Raw genomic sequence first — 16,247 nt, 5'->3', positions numbered from 1 at the left:
CTGTTATCCCCTTCTTGTGCCCTCCATCTTTCCCAACATCAGGGTCTTTTCCAGGGAGTCTTCTCTTCTCATGAGGTGGCCAAAGTATTGGAGCCTCAGCTTCACGATCTGTCCTTCCAGTGAGCACTCAGGGCTGATTTCCTTCAGAATGGAGAGGTTTGATCTTCTTGCAGTCCAGGGGACTCTCAGGAGTCTCCTCCAGCGCCAGAATTCAAAAGCATCAATTCTTTGGCGATCAGCCTTCTTTATGGTCCAGCTCTCACTTCCATACATTACTACTGGGGAAACCATAGCTTTAACTATGCGGACCTTTGTCGGCAAGGTGATGTCTCTGCTTTTTAAGAGGCTGTCTAGGTTTGTCATCGCCTTTCTCCCAAGAAGCAGGCGTCTTTTAATTTCGTAACTGCTGTCACCATCAGCAGTGATCATGGAGCCCCAAAAAGTAAAATCTCTCACTACCTCCATTTCTTCCCCTTCTATTTGCCAGGACGTGATGGGCACAAATGGTAGAAAGCCAAAAATGACCAGAGTCCTGGATTGCCACCCACACTTTTGGGTCTCGGTGGGGAACCCGGGTTCCAGGGGTTTAATGTGGCCAAACCACTGACCCTCTTCCACCTTCCTCAAGAGCTTTTGCCTAGCTGGAATATGTCATCAAACTGTGACGATGCTTTGTGCTTCTCTGGGCTTTGAAAAGGCTTTTTTATTTTAATAAAAATAAAAATTATGAGTCATGCTGTTTTTGTAAGTCGGGGAAAAAATGAAACTGAAATTAAAGGCTAATAATAATAATAATAATAATAATAATAATAATAATAATAAGGCTGACCAAAAATCCAGAGGTAGCATTATTATCAATTTATGATGGGGTGGAAGGTTTACAGGCTATGAAGGACTTGCTCACAGATTTATTGACAGCTGCACGAATTATGATAGCTAGGAAGTGGAAGGGGCAAGCAGAATATAAAATGAAATAATGATATAAAGAGGTGTGGGATATAACTATTAATGATAAATTAACATGTGCCATTAAAGCACGATGGGGACTATGCAGGAGAAATGATTCTGAGGACATATGGAGGGTGTTTGTAGAATTTGTACTGTTAAAACAGAAAGGGCTCAAACCATCGCAAGTGGTGTTGAAATTTTGGGAGTTTGGATAGTTACAATGGAATGGTCTCAGTGTTGGGGTGCACATTTTCATTCTTATTTATGTGTGTTTATTACTTTGTCAAAACAAAATAATAATAATAAAATTAAATAAGAAGCCAATACACAAACAAATAATAAGAAGATAATCTGAAAAAGTATACTAATGGAAAGAAAATGCAAAGTGCACTTTGAATCACTTTTCAGAGCTTTCCTCCCACTAGGTCGTCAATTCTTCACCCTCGAGGAAATACAGGTGACTAGGCAGGTAGGAGTATAGAAGAGGGGAAATTGACGTAGAGGAAAATTGGTATTTCCCCACCCATGGCTCCTGTGATGATAGTTCAAGGTTCCCCAGGGAGCCATGGCTCACCAGTTGAGACCGCTGGTGCAGGCAACTCTATCTCCTCCTTCAGGTCTTCTGCTTCAGGCCTCAACAGCTACCTCTTTTTAAGCCTTAAGGGAGAAACGGCACAGAATTCAGTGCCTGGTGTCATTTGGCCCAAAGTATGGAATAAGCATGTGAAATATACTTGGAGTCGAGTGTGAATTTCATGCTCTTTATTCAGCTCATAGCAGCAATGAACGAAACTTTCCCCAAAACTTCTAGCTATATATACATTATTTACACAATGGGCCCTGCGTGATTGGCTAATTCTGGGCTGTTCCTGTAGGCCAATCAGGTTGAGGATTCACCTCCTCCAGAAGCCTGATTGGCTGCTCCTGCAGACCAATCAGGTTGCTGATTCACTTCATCCAGGAGCCTGATTGGCTGCTCCTGCAGGCCAATCAGGTTGTTGATTCACTTCCACCTGGAGCTGGATTGGGTGGCTCCTGCGGACCAATCAGACTGCTGCATTCTGGATCCTATTGATCTAGGATTCATAGAATCATAGAATAATAGAGTTGGAAGAGACCACAAGGGCCATAAAGTCCAACCCCCTGCCAAGCAGGAAACACCATCAGAGCACTCCTGACATATGGTTGTCAAGCCTCTGCTTAAAGACCCCCAAAGAAGGAGACTCCACCACACTCCTTGGCAGCAAATTCCACTGTCGAACAGCTCTTACTGTCAGGAAGTTCTTCCTAATGTTTAGGTGGAATCTTCTTTTTTGTAGTTTGGATCCATTGCTCCATGTCCGCTTCTCTGGAGCAGCAGAAAACAACCTTTCTCCCTCCTCTATGTGACATCCTTTTATATATTTGAACATGGCTATCATATCACCCCTTAACCTCCTCTTCTCCAGGCTAAACATGCCCAGCTCCCTTAGCTGTTCCTCATAAGGCATCGTTTCCAGGCCTTTGACCATTTTGGTTGCCCTCCTCTGGACACGTTCCAGTTTGTCAGTGTCCTTCTTGAACTGTGGTGCCCAGAACTGGACACAGTACTCCAGGTGAGGTCTGACCAGAGCAGAATACAGTGGCACTATTACTTCCCTTGATCTAGATGCTATACTCCTATTGATGCAGCCCAGAATTGCATTGATTCAGCTCAGTACATAACACCATGGAAGCCACAGACTGAACACCTGCAGTGTTTTAATTTAACAGCATTGTTCCACATTGTTCCATGCATCACAGGCAGGTCAGGTTCACTGGTGTGTTTGTAGCGCTGTCGTTCTAAGAGAATGCTCGATCGAATGATTTTAAAGCCCCCCCAAAACACAAAACCCCCTCGCTCTGAATTGTAGCGGTGCCAGGCAGGTGTATGTGTCTGCTTATGTCTCATTACTGACACAGCAGGGGAAATTATTTTGCTTCGAATTAGGACAAGTCTCCCAGTTAAGGACGGCGACAAGGAGCTCTCTCTTGCAACACACTTGACCCCTCTTGGGAAATTGCTGGGGCAGGTATCTAGTTGCTCTGGGGTTGTTTTTCAAATCTCCGAAATGCGTTGCATCGGCTTCTCTGCTCCCTGCATTAAAGAATGCCGTTCTCTGCTGAAGATTTCTCTCTCTCTGTGGAACAGACCATTTGTCTATGCAAACTGAAGGATGCCTTGTGGCTTGGTACTAAATTAGTGTTTCCCTTTGTTGTGGTCTCTGCTTGTTTCGTCTCCCAGCCTTTGTACGGGCACACGCAGCCCGTGACCTGCTTGGCTGCCTCCACCTCCTACAGCATCATCGTGAGCGGATCCGCCGACAGATCCTGTATCATCTGGGACCTGAACCAGCTGACACCCATCGCCCAGCTTCCGGGCCACGAGGCCTGCCTCTCGGCTGTTGCCATCAATGATTCAACGGTAAGATATTCATTTATCATCATCCTCCTGACACGTCCATGAACATTTCATGACGACTTAATGGGTGCCCTTCCCTGCAAGAAACCATCTTGAGACGCGACAGATTGATTTTTCTTCTTTTTACAGAGGTTTCTAATAGTATCCTTAATGCTGAGAGGGGGCACTAAAAGCAGCCTCAGAGACAGAGCTGAGGCAGGAGGAGGAGGAGGAGGAGGGGAATTGTTACAGACTGTTCTCTCTGTGCTGGATTCGGCCTCCAGGCTTTTTCGCTTCTGTTTGGTTACAGGCATAGCTGTCAACCGTCCCTCATTTGGCGGGAAACTCCCTTATCCCAGCGCCGTGTCCCGCTGCTGTCCCTTATTGATGATGTCCCTTAAATTTCCTGGGTTTCATGCTCGCCCGGCTCCGGAGGGAAGCAGCGGCTCGGGGTCCTCCGCCACGAGAGAGAGCATGCGCACGAGCTGCCGCGTCTCCGTCTCTCCCTTTTCCCCCTCAGGGGCGCATCATGAGGAGACGGGTGGCAGCGGGCGGGCAGGCAGCCCCTCTCTTGCAAGACTTCTGCCTCACTACCAGGAGAAGCCAGAGGCGGTAGCTGAGGGAGGAGGAAGAGGAGGGGATGGGGAGGAACGCAGAAGGGTGGCGCTTCAGTGGCCGCCATGGTGCCACAATTGCCTCATGCCGGGCTCGCGGGCGGCGTGGGCAAGAGTCTCTCTCCCTCCCCCTTCTCTTGGTTGGGGAAGGGCTGGTGGAACTCCTTGCACCAGGATGACGGCTGCCCTGACGTGCTGCTTATCATACCCTCCAACCAGTGCAGCATCTTCATGTAGTGATTTCCCCCTCTGCATCCCTTTCATAACTCTATTTTTATAAATCATTTGTCCATCCACAGTTCACATTTTTACTACAAGTTTTCTGTCAATGTATGTAACTCTTGACAATAGCTTTCAACTAAATTATAAACTTTCCCCATTCTTTATTAAAGAGGTCCTCTACCTGGTTTCTAATTCTGCCTGTAAGCTTTGCCATCACGACGTCGTTCATCAGTTTTGTCTGCCACTCTTCTTTGGTGGGAGTTGTAGACCCTTAGGATCATCTAGTCCAACCCCTGCAAAACACAGTCAGTGGCAGCCAAAGCAGCATGAGTGCCGGATTTATGTATAAGCTAAGCAAAATCCCTTATTTTGGCTGCTGATTCCTTATTCTCTAAGTTGACAGCTATGGTTACAGGTGACCCTCTCCGCATGCATTTTATTTGTTTGAGAAAAACAGAATCTTTTCCCGGCCAAGGGCCATGCCTGTGCCAGCCTGTTTCTTACTGAGAGGAGAATCATAGAACTGCCAAGTTTGAAGGGGACTGCTGAGGGTCATCTAGGGATGTGTAGCTGTCCCGTACGGGAATCAAGCCTGCAACCTTGGCGTTATCAGCGTCGCGCTCTAACCAACTGAGCTAGCTAGCTTGAAACGGCCTCTTCTTGTCTCGTGACGTTCCTCTCCAATAATCCGCAGCACTAAATGTAGGGCTAAACTAAATGTCCTATTTGCAGAGGTGTGTCTAAGCTTCTCGACGCCACACCTGGAACTGGAAAACCCATTGGGATTGGAGAAGCAGTGTAGTTTGCTTCAACCACTGCTTCTGTGCTCCAAATCTTCCTGGTAGACAGCTGCCACAGAATTGACCTGTGCCTCCATAGACAGGAGCTGGGTGTCATCTGCATACTGATGAACACCCAGCCCAAACCCCCTGATGATCTCTCTCAGTGGCTTCATATAGGTATTAAAAAGCATGGGGGAGAGGACGGAACCCTGAGGCACCCCACAAGTGAGAGCCCAGGGGACTGAACACTCATCCCCCAACACCACTTTCTGGACACCGCCCAGGAGGAAGGAGCGGAACCACTGTATAACAGTGCCCCCAGCTCCCAGCCCCTCTAGACAGTCCAGAAGGATGTTATGGTCAATGGTGTCAAAAGCCGCTGAGAGATCCAGCAGAACTAGGAAACAGCTCTCACCTTTGTCCCTAGCCCGCCAGAGAAGAGGCTGGTTAAGGGGTGCTATGATAGCCATGTTCAAATATATAAAAGGATGTCACATAGAGGAGGGAGAAAGGTTGTTTTCTGCTGCTCCAGAGAAGCGGACACGGAGCAATGGATCCAAACTACAAGAAAGAAGATTCCACCTAAACATTAGGAAGAACTTCCTGACAGTAAGAGCTGTTTGACAGTGGAATTTGCTGCCAAGGAGTGTGGTGGAGTCTCCTACTTTGGAGGTCTTTAAGCAGAGGCTTGACAACCATATGTCAGGAGTGCTCTGATGGTGTTTACTGCTTGGCAGGGGGTTGGACTCGATGGCCCTTGTGGTCTATTCCAACTCTATGATTCTATGATTCTGTGATTCTAGATCATCGACCAGCATGACCAAGGAATAACTTCTTGACAGTAAGAACTGTTTGATAGTGGAACAGTCTCCCTTCAGAGGTGGTGGACTCTGCTTCCTTGGAGCTTTTTAAGCAGAGGTTGGATGGCCATCTGCCATGGATGCTTTAGCTGAGATTCCTGCCTCGCAGGTGGTGAATTAGATGATCCATGCAGGGCTCCTTCTAACTTTATCAGTTCAGAATTTCTGGATTCTGGCTTCGTGAGGCTGGTGTTGTATATTGGCAAGACTATTGAATTTTAACCAGAAAGACGCAGGTTCACATCCCTTCTCGCCGTAATGGTCGTTTTGTTATCTACCAGTCCCCCTTGCCTGTGTTGGTGGACAGACTATGCCTAAGCCTGCCTTGTGATGTATTGTGAGGGGACACGGGTGGTGCTGTGGTCTAAACCACTGAGCCTCTTGGGCTTGCCGATCAGAAGGTTGGCGGTTTGAATCCCCGTGACGGGGTGAGCTCCCATTGGTCTGTCCCAGCTCCTGCCAACCTAGCAGTTCGAAAGCACACCAGCACAAGTAGATAAATAGGTGCCGCTAACGCGGGAAGGTAAACAGCATTTCCGTGCACTCTGGTTTCCATCACAGAGTCCAGTTGCACCAGAAGCAGTTTAGTCCTGCTGGCCGCATGACTTGGAAAACTGTCTGTGGACCAACGCCGGCTCCCTCGGCCTGAAAGCGAGATGAGTGCCACAACCCCATAGTCGCCTTTGACTGGGCTTAACCGTCCAAGGGTCCTTTACCTTTTAACCCTTTACCTTTGTTATTTACAAGTCACCCTTGCCTGTTTTAGTTGGAGAGAGACCATGCCTAAGCCCGCGCTGTGCTCTCCAGTGATATATTGCAATATGTTTCAGGGTGACATTGCCTCTTGTGCTGGGACAGCCCTCTACTTATGGAATGTCAATGGACAGCCTCTGGCTACAGCAACCTTCAGCCCTGGAGCCACCATTTTGTGCTGCTGCTTCATGGAAGTGATGGACTGGGACGTGCAGAGCCTCATAGTCACGGGAGACACAGATGGGACTGTAAAGGTAGGCCTCTCCAGGGAGAGTTTCCACTTTCGGGGGCTCCTCAGCTTGTCCCACCTTGAGGAAAAGTCTCTGGGTTTTTCCTCTCTCCATATTTTAGATGCATGCATTTACAGTGGCACCTCGGGTTACAGACACTTCAGGTTACAGACTCTGCTAACCCAGAAATAGTACCTCAGGTTAAGAGCTTTGCTTCAGGATGAGAACAGAAATCACGCAGTGGTGGGGGTGGGAGACCCCATTAGCTAAAGTGGTGCTTCAGGTTAAGAACAGTTTCAGGTTAAGAACGGACCTCCAGAACGAATTAAGTTCTTAACTTGAGGTACCACTGTAGTTAATTTCACCATCTTGGCTACTCTTGGGCAAGCCTAGCATTTCAAAGTTGAGGCTTGGAACAATGCAAATTTGCTCACCACTAAAACTCCCCCCATGCTGTTGCTTTTAATTTTATGCAAAAGAAAGCAGATTTAACTGATATACTTATTAAAGATTATTTCATAATTTAAGATTATGTAATAATTCAACATGCTTTAGTATTAAAGTTGATTTAATAATTTTTAAAGTTTATTATTGAAACTTATTGTATTTATCTTTTAAGTTCTGATGACCTTTATTTTAAAATATCACCACCTTACCTTTCCTCATTAAAAGTTCAAGGTAGCTCATAACGAAATTTAACCATTTTGGAGCAGTCAAAATTCACCACCAACAACAGTAAAAGTTGGTCCAAATAAGCAGAGACTGTTAGAACCAGTAAAATAAATGGGAAAGGTTTTTTTTAAATAGCTTTTGGTAGAAGACCAAGAATGAACGGGGAGGGGGGGTGAGACATCCCTTTCTCAGGTGACAATCCTATTATTAAATCTATTTTCTTCTGCTCTTATAGGTCTGGAAAGTTGAAAATAATTCACAGCCATGCCGGGACAGTAGTATGAGATCACAAAATAACTCTTCTGAATGCCAAGGAAAAACGGGTAAGGATAGCTTGGACAAATCTTCTCTGTGAAAGAGAAGGCATTATGTTGATTATCAGATTAGGAATATGTTGACGCAATCTGGAAAGAAAGGACGTTGTCAGTTCCTCTTCTCCAGCCTTCTACCGGAGCTCCAGCAAAGCTCATGCCTTTTGCAACAGCCAACCTTTGGTTCTGCTTAGAGAAATGCCACAGAATGGGTGAAGGTTGATCTCCCACTTGTCTTGATGCAGATTCCCAGCAGTGGAAGAGGCCAGAATATCCCTGCTTTCTGTTTTGGCAAACAGTCCTGCCAGACCAATCTTTGCTCTGGTTACAAGCATAGTGAAGTTTGGAAATGCAGTGAGCGTGATTGTCTCGTTTTCATCAAAGCATTTGGCAAAGTTCTCCAGGGTTGTTCGTTAGCAAACTGGCTAGATAAAAGATTGGTTGACAATGTGGTCAGGTAGATTCCCAATCTGGCTGGAAGACTGTACTGGAAAAAGTGTGTATCGTCAAACTGGAGGAAGGTTTTGAGTGAGCCCTATCTTACTCCAATGTCTGGCATTCTTCAGTATTTATTTTTTTATCAATGACTTAGATCAATGGTTCTCAGACTTTTTTCTCTGGGCCCACTTTCAGAATAAAAATTTGCTTGGATTTTTTTTTTTTTTTTTACTGGTAAGAAATACATTAGAAAACAAAACACACACACACACACACACACACACACACACACACACACACCTAGCAGTGCTTGATTTATAACATAGATCACAACTACTTTATAAATATGATCATGGGGCATCCAGAAAGTATAAAATGATGCAGCTCTGTAAGAACATGAATCAGTCCCAAAATATAAATGAGCCTCTTACATATGTACCTCAAGTATGTCTACAAACTCAGTGAGAAGTGTGAGTTTCAAACATTGCAATATTTCAACAGCTAAACAGCGATATATCAATATATCACGATGTCAGAAAAAAGGATGGGACTGTGTAGAGGTGAATACCATATTCTGCAATTTTAAAAAACCAGAAACAAATCTTGATACTGTACTATACTATACCATACTGAAATGTTTAAATGTTGCTTTGATGTTCCTTGAATCTTCCTGCCACAATTGTCATCCTCTCCTGCCATGCTAGTGGAAAGACTCTATCCAGACTATTTAAAGAAATATTATAATACGATGAACCTGCGAGCAGTATTCAAGCTACAGAAGTAATCAGATTATACTATGGTGGTTATGATTTAATAGATGGATGCAGCAGAAGGGGAGAAAGAACGACGAGGTGGCATCTGGACAGCCACTGTGTGAACTAGATGGTGTAGGGATGCGGGTGGCGCTGTGGTCTAAACCACTGAGCCTCTTGGGTTTGCTGATCGGAAGGTCAGCAGTTCGAATCCCTGTGACAGAGTGAGCTCCCGTTGCTCTGTCCCAGCTCCTGCCAACCTAGCAGCTTGAAAGCACACCAGTGCAAGTAGATAAATAGGCACCAATGTGGCGGGAAGGTAAACGGCGTTTCTGTGCGCTCTGGTTTCTGTCACGGTGTCCCGTTGCACCAGAAGCGGTTTAGTCCTGCTGGCCACATGACTCGGAAAGCTGTCTGTGGACAAACGCTGGCTCCCTTTGCCTGAAAGCAAGATGAGCGCTGCACCCAGTTACCTTTGACTGGACTTAACCATCCAGGGGTCCTTTACCTTTTTATTATTATTTTTTTACCTGAACTAGATGCTTCATTGGCCTGATTCAGCAGGCTCTTCTTATAAAGTATGACTAAGAAATGGTTACAGAAAAAGAAAGGTCTTTAGCAATATGCACCAATCACATTTCAGAAAAGCTGTCTGTTGCGATGGAATAAAAACTGGAGACCTGCCAAGTCTGCAGGAAGCCAGCAGGGGGCTCCTGGTCCAAAGATTTCTTCCGTTCTTGTCCACCGTATTGAGCTCAAGTCAAATTCAATTGAGCTCCGGGGAGGGAATGTAAAGCTTAGAAGTAATGAAAATCCCAGCACTTAAAAATGTAAATAAATGGCACCAGATGAGCTAACAAATACAGCAGCTGCCAAGAGTCTGATTTTGACATTCGTATGTTTTTGAAATATTTTCACACACACATGCGGAAAACGCTTTGCAAGTCGATTTTGGGTGAGTGTTATTGCACAAGTGTCACGAGCTTTTTCTGTTCCGGTGTAAAAAGTCCGATTTAGGTAAGTTGGATGAATGCAGTTAACAAGAGATTATGGTTCTGGCAGGCCTTTTTTGCATATTAACTATGCAAACGCACATTCACAGAAGTTTCAAAGTTTCATGGCGTGGGCAGTTCCCACTTTCCCCAACTGGCATGCTTTTCTGGATGTGGGTGGACTAAGATGTTTATCTTACGTTGAACTAGGGCTGTGCACTAAATCTCATTGTTAGGTCAATAATCCTTAGCATAGCAAGATCATAAATGTATTGTTGGAAGAGAGATTCCACACAGATATTCTTACCGCCGCAGCATCTCTCACTACCAATGAGGCTTAATCCTAGCAGATGCCAGAGTCTGTGTTTCCTAAAAAGTCTGCGTACTTTCAAGGTATTTTCAACAGCCAGAGATATTCCCCTGTCTCTGTGGCAACATTATGGAGGGGGGGGGACTATTAATCCAAAATGTGGTCATTACAAAGACTGAAGTAACAATGATTGAGTTACAATTTTTGCACAGTGTTCTTGGCATTTAATTATTGGTTGTATTATGAGCAGATTTAGATAAGTTGATAATACCAGGACTTCATGTAATTTGTTTTAACTGGGCAATTACGGGCTGCATTATATCCTGGCAGCAAGGTATTCTGGGGCATCTTATTAAGCACCGAGCCAGTAAACACTGATGAACAATTTTGCTGAACTAGGCATGCAATTTAGAAAGCAATAATACACAAATCCAATTTAGCTCACAATTGATATAGCCACACGTCAGCACATGTAACTATCATAGCCTGCAAATTCAATTGGGACAGGCCCTTCTGGCAACAGCACAAGCCCAGGATTAAATATATCTGTTCTCCAGCTAACAAGTTGCTGACTATAGACAATAACATTTGCCACTTCCCGCAACCCACCCACCCCCAAATGAAAATCCCCAAGCATTTTCTGAATATATATATATATATATATTTTAAAACCACACTACAGGCAACAAGGTGGAAAAACCGTTCACTCTCTGCCTGGAGATGAATCTCAGCACGACTCCGTCGGAGAGAACTAGCAAAACCGTTCCAGCTGTCACAGCCCTGGCGGTTTCCAGGTAATCATTTCAATCGCAGTTATCTCATCTGGCCACGAGAGAGCAGACTAAGAATGAAATTGGTCTTGTGGTTTCATTATGAATCAGACTTTTCTGATGGGGGGGCGGGCGTATGACATATAAAATAATGATTTGCCTTAGCAGCAAAATTGGGGCGGGGGCTGACAGGCCCTGAGGAGCGCTGTGTGAAGAATCTCCCTCCAGAGACCACAAAAGCAACAGCTGTCAACACAGTTGTGGGCAGTAAAATTTTTAGGAGCAGTTTTCTTTAATCCGCGCCCCCCTCCCAGCGTGCAAAATGATATCTTTATGAATACCCAGACCATGAAAGCACAGCAGAGACCCAAGTATGACAGTGTTGGGTTTTTCAATTTTCAAATCCCAAAAATGAGGGGTGCTAAAAGGCTGTAACAAGACTTGGGAATTCAAAATATATTTTGGTTAAATTAATGTAATTCAGTTTTGCTTGGTAAGTAAAACGTGGGCAGAAATTGCACGGACATCATGAAAGATTATTGTCAAATACTTGCTGTTTATTATTTATTTAATTACATTATTTATTTATTTATTTATTTATTTATTTAGCATTACCTGACATTTTCAGAAGGTAAAATTAAAATTCTTTGGTTTTCCAAAAGCAGACAGTGTGCTTCTTCATCAGTCTAACCAAGCTAAATGTCCAATCACAAAAATAATAGCAAATTTGAATTCCTCACACCCAGTGCTTTTTTTTTGCCCCAGCCACTCTGGGCAGCTTCTAACATATATAAAAACATCAAATATTAAAAAACAACAACTTCCTTGTACAAGGTTGCCTTCAGATGTTTTCTAAAGGTTGTATAGTTACTTATCTCCTTGTTTTGGGGGTCATTTAATTCCATAACCTCCCACATTTCTCTGATGAAAATAGGGACAGCCTAAGGAAATGCAGGTGGTGCTGTGGGTTAAACCACAGAGCCTAGGACTTGCTGATCAGAAGGTGGCGGTTCGAATCCCTGCAGCGAGGTTAGCTCCCGTTGCTCGGTCCCTGCTCCTGCCAACCTAGCAGTTCGAAAGCACATCAAAGTGCAAGTAGATAAATAGGTACCGCTCCGGCGGGGAAGTAAACGGCGTTTCCGTGCGCTGCTCTGCTTCACCAGAAGCAGCTTAGTCATGCTGGCCACATGACCCGGAAGCTGTACGCCAGCTCCCTCGGCCAATAAAGTGAGATGAGCGCCGCAACCCCAGAGTCGGCCACGACTGGACCTAATGGTCAGGGGTCCCTTTACTTTTTTAAGGAAAACAGATATTCCGGGATCAAATCAGAAACCAGGACAGAGTCTGTAAATCCGGAACTGTCCCTGGAAAATAGGGACAAAATAGGGCCTGACAGCTTCCTAACCCCTCACCAGGGCAGTGATCTGGGGGCAAACTAGAATTTTGTAAAAACGAACCCTGCACTTAGAGGCAGAGAGATGTAGCTAATGTATAATCTAGTTTGGCCCCCAGCCTATGAGAGGAATTGCCCCCCTTATTAACCCTGTGATGAGTACCAAGAACACTGTGAACTTGTGTATGATACATTTCAGATTACAGACCAAAACCAAGTCCGCATTTCCAAACCCAGGCACATACAGTGGTACCTCAGGTTACATACGCTTCAGTTTACAGACTCCGCTAACCCAGAAATAGTGCTTTACGTTAAGAACTTTGCTTCAGGATGAGAACAGAAATCGTGCTCTGGCAGCGTGACGGCAGCAGGAGGCCCCATTAGCTAAAGTGGTGCTTCAGGTTAAGAACAGTTTCAGGTTAAGTACGGACCTCCGGAACGAATTAAGTACTTAACCTGAGGTTCCACTGTAATACGTATTTGCAGGAGAAGGTGGTGTGTGGCTGTCCCTCCCTAGGCGATTTAATAATAATAATAATATATCTCCGTGTGGAAGGGAGTGGTAATTTGAGACTATGGATTGTTACTATTAGCACTTCTTACACATTGTGCTTCTTCTTTTCTATCAAAAATGGACCTGACTTGAAAAAATGTTTCCTGTCTTAAGATATGTGACATTCACGGTAATATTCTCCAGGGCTTTGTTTTGAAACGATTCTGTTCCAGTGAGCGCCGCCAGCATAAGACTCTGAAAGATCCAGATGTTGCCGATTGTTTTATTCCTAAATATGTCCTTTCTGCCTTCTCCCCACGCAAGGAATTCTTCCAAGCTCCTGGCCGGCGATGACACAGGAAAGCTCTTCTGCTGGTCAGTAGATGAGTAGGAAGATCCATCGTCTGCTCCTTGATGGCCTCACCTGGACGTGAGATGTGCAGAGAATGATGAACCACAATACCAGGCAGAGACAGGTGTAGGTCTTGGGTATAATCTCTGCCATAGTCTAAGCCTGCAATTAAATAATGTGATATGAAGCCAAAGACTTTCTCCTGCCAACCAATGCTGGAAGTTAAGGAAATGTCCCTATTACCAGCATTTATTCTTTCCAGGAAACTTGGCAGCTGTGGACTAAAGCCTTTGACCCTGGCCTGTGAACCCTCTAAAACTTACCGTAACCATGGGGAAGGGGAGGGGGTGTTACCTGCGGTCCAACGCAGCTCCATTTTCTCTCCCCACTGCATCCTCGTTCAGTTACCAAAGGTCTGTTTGTCTAGGGCAGAGGTGGCCAACTCCCCAGAGACTGCGATCTACTCACAGAGTTAAAAACTGGCAGTGATCTACCCCCTTTTGGGGGGTTCAGGTCAAAGTTGTTGAGCTTGTTTTAGGGAGGAGGAAAGCCCATTTTGGGGGGGGGGGTTCAGGTCAAAGTTGTTGAGCATTTTGGGGGGAGCCAGTGATCTACCACAAACGTCCAGTGATCTACCGGTAGATCACAATCTACCTGTTGGATGTGCCTGGCCTAGGGCATGATAATTTTTTTTGAAGTGCCTCTGACTGGCATTGCCAGTGTGCCCACTGGTTTCCTCCCATGGCACCCACAAAAGGCACTGGTAAATGCCCTCTAAAAAAATCCACAATGCACAAGACAGCTGGGTTCCTGTTTGCACTGCCTTGGCCTCTCCTAAATTGAACATGCCCCCTTAAACTCACTCGCATGTGCGGATTGGACCCTCTCCCTTCCCTTGTGAACAGAGGAGCCATCCAAAGAGCTGAGCGTGTGTGCTGGTAACTAAGAGAGGTTCCTTTCCTCCATCGATGGAGGAGCCATGCCCACACCATTTTGTGGTCCTCCTCTCTCCTTCTCTGCTCTTTTGGATGTGGCGGCCATTTCCAGAAGTGCTGCCATGAACCCCTGGCAGCCATCCCATGACCCTTTCTCCAAATGTGTCCAGAGCAGAACATTTGCCCCCCAAAAGGTATGCCCTATGATAAATAGTATCAAACTTTAATTTGGTATGTGACTGATCCTGCATTTTCCTGGAATAGCTTCTTTTTCTGGTACAATTTGGGGGCGTATACTGCTGTGGGTTAAACCACACAGCCTAGGACTTGCCGATCAGAAGGTCAGTGGTTCGAATCCCCGCGACAGGGTGAGCTCCTGTTACTCGGCCCCTGCTCCTGCCAACCTAGCAGATTGAAAGCACGTCAAAGTGCAAGTAGATAAATAGGTACCACACCAGCGGGAAGGTAAATGGCGTTTCCGTGCGCTGCTCTGGTTTGCCAGAAGCTGCTTAGTCATGCTGGCCAAATGACCCAGAAGCTGTACGCTGGCTCCCTCGGCCAATAAAGCGAGATGAGCGCCGCAACCCCAGAGTCGGTCACAACTGGACCCTAATGGTCAGGGGTCCCTTTACCTTTACTAAAGAAAATAAAGGTTTCTGTCTACTGTGGCTGTCCAAAGGGTTTACTTTTGGACCTCAGGCCCAGTAACACAATAGATCAGGCTTCCTCAACCTCGGCCCTCCAGATGTTTTTGGCCTACAACTCCCATGATCCCTAGCTAGCAGGACCAGTGGCCAGGGATGATGGGAATTATAGTCACAAGCATCTGGGGTCCAATGTTGAGGAAGCCTGCATGAGATGCTTATTCAAGAAACAAAAGCCCAGTGGAACATCACATGCTCTCCACAGAATACCTATGGGGAAGCCCCCCTACCTTCAGCAGATCCACGGCCAAGAGCCTCCTGGGAGCGTATCAGGCCTCACCAGCTCCTTCCATTGTTTTCTTCTTCTGTAGCTTAAAATCAAGGGGCGAGGGTGGCGCTGTGAGTTAAACCACAGAGCCTAGGACTTGCTGATCAGAAGGTCAGCGGTTCGAATCCCTGCGACGGGGTGAGCTCCCATTGCTCGGTCCCTGCTCCTGCCAACCTAGCAGTTCAAAAGCACGTCAAAGTGCAAGTAGATAAATAGGTACCCCTCCGGCGGGAAGGTAAACGGTGTTTCCGTGCGCTGCTTTGGTTCACCAGAAGCAGCTTAGTCCTGCTGGCCACATGACCCGGAAGCTGTACGCCGGCTCCCTCGGCCAATAAAGCGAGATGAGCTCCGCAACCCCAGAGTCGGTCATGACTGGACCTAATGGTCAGGGGTCCCTTTACCTTTACCTAGCTTAAAATCATAGAGACTAAGGAAACCCATGCAGCTAGGCAACTTGAGATGGATCAAAACACCAAGCTCTGGCACTGTAAACAGCCGCAGCACTGAGCTGGAGGAACTGGCATTACAGTGCATTAGACAGACAAGGCAGTGCCTATGGAGTTTGCAACAAACCATGGAGAGACAACTTGCATAGGCCCAAACCTAGATGCCCTGTAGTATTCGGTCGGGGCCTTTTGACCACCACCTTTTCACACCGGATGTATTTTGTGCCTGGTTCCTGGAATCAAGTGATGCTTCATTGAGGTGGATATTTTGACTATGACCAAAGCTGCTTCCATGTATTTTCTCCCATCTTTTTCACAGTTTCGGGTGTCTTGGAAGTATTTTTAATTGTTTGTAAAATACAGAACCGTTTTCCAATGTATTGTTTTTATATGTGAAGTTGTTGGTTTTTTTAACTGTTTTATACATAAGCGGTTGGGAATCGTTTTTGGGAATCGTTTCTGTTTGTTAACGGGTCTGTTTGTTTTATAATTGTATATTCCACTGTTGCAACCTGGCCTGAGACCTTACGGTTCGAAGGGCAGGTTAGTTAATCTAACAATAAATAAATATCTCATTCCCCTG

General features: G+C 45.7%; 1 protein-coding gene across 2 annotated transcripts in view; it reads left to right on the top strand.

The window, feature by feature from the left end:
- Positions 1-16,247, top strand: part of WDFY4 (WDFY family member 4) — a 218,664-nt gene extending 202,417 nt beyond the window's left edge. For both annotated transcript variants that reach the window (XM_083505395.1, XM_083505396.1), the window contains 5 exons: positions 3,212-3,391; positions 6,676-6,852; positions 7,736-7,823; positions 10,986-11,097; positions 13,284-16,247. In XM_083505395.1, the coding sequence (XP_083361521.1) occupies positions 3,212-3,391; positions 6,676-6,852; positions 7,736-7,823; positions 10,986-11,097; positions 13,284-13,350 (624 nt within the window). In that variant the 3' untranslated portion in view covers positions 13,351-16,247. The remainder of the gene's footprint in view (positions 1-3,211; positions 3,392-6,675; positions 6,853-7,735; positions 7,824-10,985; positions 11,098-13,283) is intronic.

The sequence above is a fragment of the Podarcis liolepis genome, assembly GCF_965112155.1.
Source record: "Podarcis liolepis genome assembly, chromosome: 5".
Taxonomy (NCBI): domain Eukaryota; kingdom Metazoa; phylum Chordata; class Lepidosauria; order Squamata; family Lacertidae; genus Podarcis; species Podarcis liolepis.
Note: the sequence above shows the minus strand (reverse complement) of the source record. Positions and strands in the feature narration are given on the sequence as shown.